This window comes from Rhinopithecus bieti, unplaced genomic scaffold (assembly GCF_001698545.2).
Source record: "Rhinopithecus bieti isolate Rb0 unplaced genomic scaffold, ASM169854v2 scaffold_14454, whole genome shotgun sequence".
Taxonomy (NCBI): Eukaryota; Metazoa; Chordata; class Mammalia; order Primates; family Cercopithecidae; genus Rhinopithecus; species Rhinopithecus bieti.
Window position 1 is genome coordinate 1,076,218 of NW_016808228.1, and position 7,408 is coordinate 1,083,625.

Sequence of the window (7,408 nt, forward strand, 5' to 3'; positions counted from 1 at the left end):
AATTTATAATCCTTTGGGTATATACCCAGTAGTGGGATGGCTGGGTCATATGGTACATCTAGTTCTAGATCCTTGAGGAATTGCCATACTGTTTTCCATAATGGTTGAACTAGTTTACAATCCCACCAACAGTGTAAAAGTGTTCCTATTTCTCCACATCCTCTCCAACACCTGTTGTTTCCTGATTTTTTAATGGGAAATCTTCGTTTTACATAAGATAATGCAAACATGTGAAAAGAGAGAATAGAGGCAAAGTCGATTACGCATTTAACTCTGATTAGGTGGAGGGATAATTTCCTGGTCTTGTCCTTGTCCTGTGCCTGCCGAGATAAACTGGAAATTGACATTGTCAGGGTAAGTGAGATTCAACAGAACTTGGTTTTAAGGGCTGGTTCATGGTGGGGAAGGAGGATATGTATCCTAAAAGATTTCAGGACTCATAAGGAATGTCCTTGTGAGAAACTTATGAGGGAGGCCATCTGGGGAGATATCATTTTGGGAATCTGGCTTTTGTATGAGGTTATGACACGGCAGTGTGAAATTACAGCTATATATGATTTGAACTAAAGGAAGGCAGTATTGCATGACTCAGTTTCCAACCATAACTTTTCATTTTGGCATAGTGAGTTTGGTCATATTTTTGCTATTAATTTAGTCAAGATAACTTTTAAGCATAGACATGACCATTTTATGGGTCCTTTAAAAAATTTGATCTTTTAATTAATTGTTTAGAATAAAAGGTCATCAAAATTTTAAATTTAGAAGTCTTAATTCAAAGACTCCCACTATTTTGTCATTGACAATTAGAATTTCTAATGAAGTACTTATTCTAATAGCACATAGAGAGAGAGAGAGGCTGGGAAGGTGGCCTTGTTATGCAAAGAAAACCTTGTAGGTAATAGCCCTCAGAGAATGTGTCAGATCCTTTTCTACTCTTCTCTAGATTCAGACAAGGGAAGTTCTGGTAAGGCCACATTAAAATGTGTCAAAATTGGGAGGCTGAGGTGGGAGGATCACTGGAGCTCAGGAGGCAGAGGCTACAGTGAGCCAAGATGGTGCCACTGCACCAACCTGAGTAACAGAGTGAGATTCCAACTCAATTAACAAAAATATGTAGGGCGTGGTGGTTCACGCCTGTAATCCCAGCACCTTGGAAGGCCAAGGCGGGTGGATCAGGAGGTCAGGAGATCGAGATCATCCTGGCTAACATGGTGAAACCCTGTCTCTGCTAAAAATACAAAAAATTAGCTGGGAGTGGTGGCAGGTGCCTGTAGTCCCAGCTACTTGGGAGGCTGAGGCAGGAGAATGGCGTGAACCCGGGAGGCAGAGCTTGCAGTGAGCCGAGATCACACCACTGCGCTCCAGCCTGGGTGACAGAGTGAGACTCTGTCTCAAAAAAAAAAAATTTGTAGGCCAGGCACAGTGGCTCATGCCTGTAATCCCAGCACTTTGGGAGGCCAAGGTGGGCAGATCACCTAAGGTCAGGAGTTCGAGACCAGCCTGGTCAACATGGTGAAACCCTGTCTCTACTAAAAATACAAAAATTAGCTGGGCATGGTAGTGGGTGCCTATAATCCTGGCTACTCAGGAGGCTGAGGCAGGAGAATTGCTTGATCCCGGGAGGCGGAGGTTTTAGTAAGCCAAGATCACCCCATTGCACTCCAGCCTGGGTGATAAGAGCAAGATTCCATCTCAAAAGAGAAAAAATGTCAAAGAAATATATTTTGGGTTGCATATTGATTTTTCTTAACTGGCTGGGGTTTCTAGAGGGGAAAATTGACATTTTGTAGCTGTGGGAATTCTAGTAAACATTAGAGGGGGTCAAGAGTTGGTAAAACCTAGTGGAAGGTATATTGAAACCCAAAACAGAATGTTATCACACAATTTACATAGGGTCAAGATCTCCAAGCATAAGGGGAAGTTATAGCTAGCTGACAATAAACCTTGATCCTCAGCTACCAAATTCCAAAATGAAGCCCTGCATCAGCTCCTTACGTGGAGGTGGAGCTCAAGCTAAAAACTGTTCTCCATCATTATGGAAGCAGGAAACTCACCTTCCTTGTTGGAAGTAAGTAAAAACTTCCAGAAAGGTGCTCTATAGCAGAAGAAAACTCAGGTCTCAAGCAACAGTTTGTGGGAGATCAAGGATCTCTAGAAGGAGACTCTCCCAGACCTCAACACATGAGGCAATTGGTTAGAGTGATAAAAAGCTCTAGCTGGTTCTAGCACACGGATGTGAAAATTTCTGCAGGTTGAGGGCCAGACTCCACTCAGTGAATCCCACTGTGGTCACCAAGGTGTTAACCAAAAAGTAACTGAGGCAGGTGTCTTGATTGATAGAGGTTTATTGAGTCAAAGCTTGAGGGTACACCTGGAAACACATGAGTCACAGGGGTAGCTGTGACCTGTGTTTTTCCAAAGATGGTTTTGGGAAGTTCTGAATTGAAACAGGAAGGAACCAGCAGGAAGGAAAAAAGGGGGTAAGAGTAGGCAGTGTGGCAGATGATTACATTTCTGTAAGGCACCAATTAGCTCTCATTAAATCTGCATTTTACATGTGAAAAGACAGAGTAGAGGAAAAAATCAATTATGCATTCATGTTGTACTCAGAAAATCTACATTTTACATAAGATACACACGTGAAAAGAGAGAGTAGAGGAAAAGTCAGCTACACATTCATCTCAAGGTAGGTGGAGGGATGATTTCTGGTCTTGTCCTTGTTCTGTACCTGTGATAAGCTGGTAATTTACATGATCAGGGTGTGAGTCAACAGAACTCAATGATAGGGCTGGTTTATAGGGCAGATGTGTATCATGAAGCATTTAGGGGCTTAAGAGGAATTTCCATATGAGCAACTTGTGAGGGAAACCATCCAGAAAGATATGTAGCCTTCTATTGATATAGGAGCTAGAAAAAAAATTATTTAGGCAGATAGTGAAGGCAAAGGGGTCCTCAGCAAGGATTCCCTTTTAATACAAAGCTGCCCCCCAAATCATTTCTTTTGTAACAAAGAGCAGCCTGAAAAAAATCAAGCTGTAGACATCAATACGCAAGCTGGAAGCTTGCGTGGGTAAATGCCGGCAGCTGTGCCAACAGAAAAGGGCTACCTTGGAAGCCAGGTATGTTCAACGTGGAGGCTCCATCTTCCCTTATCTTTGTCACCTTATGTACAGTAAAAAAGCAGGCAACATGGTGCCAGCCAGGTAGAGAACCCATCTGCATAATAAAACATTAGGGTGGGGCAGCCAACTTCTTCACGTGTTATGCAAACACCACACCTAGTCCTAACTAGTTTTTTATGTGCTATGCAAATGGCACACCTGGTCCAACCAATCTTTCACGGCCTATGTAAATCAGACACTGCCTGCTTAAGCTCGTCTATAAAACCTCCTGCACTTTACTGCAGATTGGAAGACCCCCTCTCTCTGTGGGAGAGAGCTTTTCTCTTTCTTTCACCTATCCAGCCTCTGCTCTTAACCTTACTCCTTGTGTGTCCGCATCCTTAATTTCCTTGGCATGGGACAACAAACCTCGGGTATCACCCCAGACAAATGACGCCACTTTACTATTGTTGTGGAAGTGTGGCTTATGTATGAAGCTATTACTCAGGGTGATGAAATTACAGCTATCTGTCTGGGGAAAAAAGGAAGGCAGTAATGTATGACTTAATTCTCAAGCTCAACTTTCCCTTTGGCATAGTGAGTTCAGAGTCCGAAAGATTTTATTTTTGTTCACATCCCAAATATGCATGGAGTTTCCTATGACACGTATATTCCCCTTGCAATGCTCAATTCCCAAATCATCTTTTTCTTTTAGATAGCCTCTCTTTGTTTGTTACTTAGGTTGACAAGAGCTTTATCCAAACAGACTCTGGGCTGAGATTGTTCTCTCTGCAGTAAAATTACTCAACATAGCAACAGCTCTATCCAGTGCAAGTTTCCAGAATACTCACCCCCACATTTCTCCATATTTTTCATTACATTCTCTGTCAAATTTCCAAAGACCCTGGCAGAAGAAACAAAATACAATTCAATTATTATTTCATATGTACTGAACCCTACATTTAACTGGGGCAAAAAAGTCAAATACAATGACATTAGGCTTGCTACCATTTACTGGCAGTTAGAGGTTTTTTTGTTTGTTTGTTTGTTTTTTTTGAGATGGGGTCTCGCTCTGCTGCCCAGGCTGGAGTGCAATGGTGTGATCTTGGCTCATTGCAACCTCCGCCTTCTGGGTTCAAGCTCTTCTCCTGCCTCAGCCTCCCAAGTAGCTGGGATTACAGGGGCCCACCACCACACCCGACTATTTTTCGTATATTTAGTAGAAACAGGGTTTCACCATGTTGGCAAAGCTGGTCGTGAACTCCTGACCTTAGGTGATCCTCCTGCCTCAGCCTCCCAAAGTGCTGGGATTACAGGCATGAGCCACCACGCCCAGCCAGGAATCTTATTCAGAGACCTCTTAAGGAAAAGGAGAGAAAATAGAGAAGATATTTGAAGTGGAGAATTTAAAGTCACTTTTAAATTTTCTCTAACTAGTGTAGATATTGAATGACTTACTTTTGTCTATGAACACTAAGCAACTCATTGTCTTTCTGATGTGCTTTCATTTCTGCATAAGTTGTCTCTGCAATCTCATAAACCCTTGAATTATCACCACCATGGGAACATGAAGAAACTGAAGCTGAGGGAAAGTGAGTGAGTGAGTGTCTCAAGGGAATGTGCTATCTTTTATCTCCTCGTTCAGCGTCCTTTTCATTTATCTCTTGTGTTCCTTCTAGAATTCTAGCTGAATTAGAAAGTCAAAAACATCAGGGACCACTTTTAGTCTAGCAGATTTAAATAAAAGTCCAAGGCATTTTGTTGAGTGAGAAAATGAGTGAGTGGGCAAATGACAGATTGGACTCACTTTCCAGTTTTCCAGCTTAACACATAATAATGTGGGAAATGCCACCTCTACATGTCAGACACAGCACATTACAGTATTCACTCAGAGCTGTCACTTCTGACACTTAAAAACAAACCTTCCTGCTTCCTTGTTTCAGTTTTGATGTTCTCACTAGGCAACATATGGCCCAGGAAATGTGGATTTACTAAAGGATTGACCTGGGAAATATGAAGAGAAAATTATTGCTTTTTCAGAGGGTAAAAAAGGATGAAATTCTTAAGTGGTAATTTGGCAATGAAGGCCTCAGTTGGGAGAATTAGAATCTGAGAAACAGGTCTCAGGTCTGTAAGACAGAAAACTTGAGTTAGAGAGCAACCTATACATAGGCTTTCTTACTGGCCTTGTGGACATACACTTGTGACTTTCCATTTTGGCCCCAGGCCCTTGGTGGAGCAACAGACCAGGGTAGCCACAAGGCTCAGTCAAAATTCATAGTCCATGAGCATGTATTACCTCCTGTTTAGATAATTAAATTTTGAATATGTTTGTCAAATTATTGACAAATTATTCTAGTTATTTTGTTAAGTAATTTTGCCTTTCTTAAAAAAAAAAAAAAACAGAGCTCATTTTGTGGTTAAATATCTGAAGTTGATGGACAGCCACCATATTGTCTTCAGTATAAGCACTCCCTGCTCAGGCTCACTCACAGGGTGCTGCCTTTGAAGAAAAGCAGCAGGAAAGTAGAACCTTCTTGTTCTTCCTCTCAAATCTATAAAATACATCACGGGGAGAAGAAGCTGGAGCACAACTATGGAACTATCTGCAAGGAATTTAACAGTGCTTGACAGAATTCAAGTATGTGCAAATTATCCAGTGGTGAATAGCTGCCTAATGAACTGAATTTTCAAAGCTGTCCAGGAGGAAGGAAACAAAAGGCTACCTGAGCTCTTGCTACAAACAAGAAAGTTTGAATCTGGTACATGACGCTAACAAGCCACTACTGGGGCTCCCATTTCCTCATTTCTGTTTTTCTCTTAATACTAAGGACAACTGTACCTTCTCAGAAATCTGCATAGGGCAGAAGGAAAGTCCTCTTTACGGTTCGCGAAGTCTGAACATCAAGTCCTGAACTTCGAGTGCTGATCTCCCAGATATCTGTGCCGTTCAACTGAGGTAAACCCAAGCCCCCTGACCATTAACATGGAAGTCCTGGTGTAAACCTGGCCATGCTCTGGGTAGGGCCTACACACCGTTTCTGAAAGTGTAAAACACTGGCACTTCCTCCTGAGGAGGAACATTTTTACTGATAGGACTGAGCTTGGGTTTGCATTGATAAGAAGCAAAAGAGGGAGCTCAAGTAACACTTACCCTAAGGTAGAACAAAATAGTTCCCAGAAAAGGCAGAGGGGTTGGCCCAGGAATTCCCAGCTTCTTGAAAAGTTTATGTGAATGAGTCCCATAACTATAAAATAAAAGAGAAAGCCAGGTTACAGAAACTGTAACTTTATAGATATGGGGCTGGCCAGACATTACCTCGGGAACTGGAATGTTCAAGGGAGGGAGGTAACATGGAGGCAATAAATAACAGAAACTCTAACAGCAAAAATTACATTTTGTAGCAGTATTTTAAGGAATCAGAGAGATCGATGGGGTTCAGGAGGATATTTATTAATTATTTAGGTACACCAGCCCAGTCGGATTAACATCCAAAGGACTGAGCCTTACTTTCTTCCAAGCCCGAGTCTCCAGGTGCTCCTGACTCTGCCTCCTGCCTTATTTTGGCCAAAGACGGGTAGACTGGCACATACAGGGATGGATATTCCCTTTCCTCAGGTGGGGCCTGAAAAACTGATTTTGGCTGAGGCTTCGGGGATTCCTGCAAGCTCTGCTCTAGTCACATCCCAGAAGCTGACTAGTCTATGCACAGCCGAAGCTAAGAGGACCATCTCCGGATAAGTAAATGTGGATACAATTTATAAGCCTGGTTATAATTCTGTCAGTACTGATTGTTCTGTTGTTATGGTATTACCACAAATGCTGCAAATGTCTATGCCCAGAGGAAGGTTTGCCATGCTCATGTGTAGAATAAGCATGTTTCTATTACATACACTAATGTTGTTACCATTTCTGCCTACACTAAAAGGGAGAAATCTCTAGAAGGATGCTCACACTGTGTACACACTACCTGGGTAAGGAATACCATTGTTAAAACTCTACTGTACCGTGCAATCAAACTAGAACTCAGGACTAAGAAACTCAATCAAAACCGCTCAACTACATGGAAACTGAACAACCTGCTCCTGAATGACTACTGGGTACATAACGAAATGAAAGCAGAAATAAAGATGTTCTTTGAAACCAATGAGAACAAAGATACAACATACCAGAATCTCTGGGACACATTTAAAGCAGTGTGTAGAGGGAAATTTATAGCACTAAATGCCCACAAGAGAAAGCAGGAAAGATCTAAAATTGACACTCTAACATCACAATTAAAAGAACTAGAGAGGCAAGAGCAAAG

General features: G+C 42.0%; 1 protein-coding gene across 1 annotated transcript in view; it reads right to left on the bottom strand.

The window, feature by feature from the left end:
• CYP3A43 (cytochrome P450 family 3 subfamily A member 43) overlaps positions 1–7,408 on the bottom strand; it is a 52,450-nt gene that overhangs the window by 30,632 nt on the left and 14,410 nt on the right. The window contains 2 exon segments of the mRNA XM_017886186.1: positions 3,953–4,005; positions 6,256–6,349. Of these exon segments, the coding sequence (XP_017741675.1) occupies positions 3,953–4,005; positions 6,256–6,349 (147 nt within the window).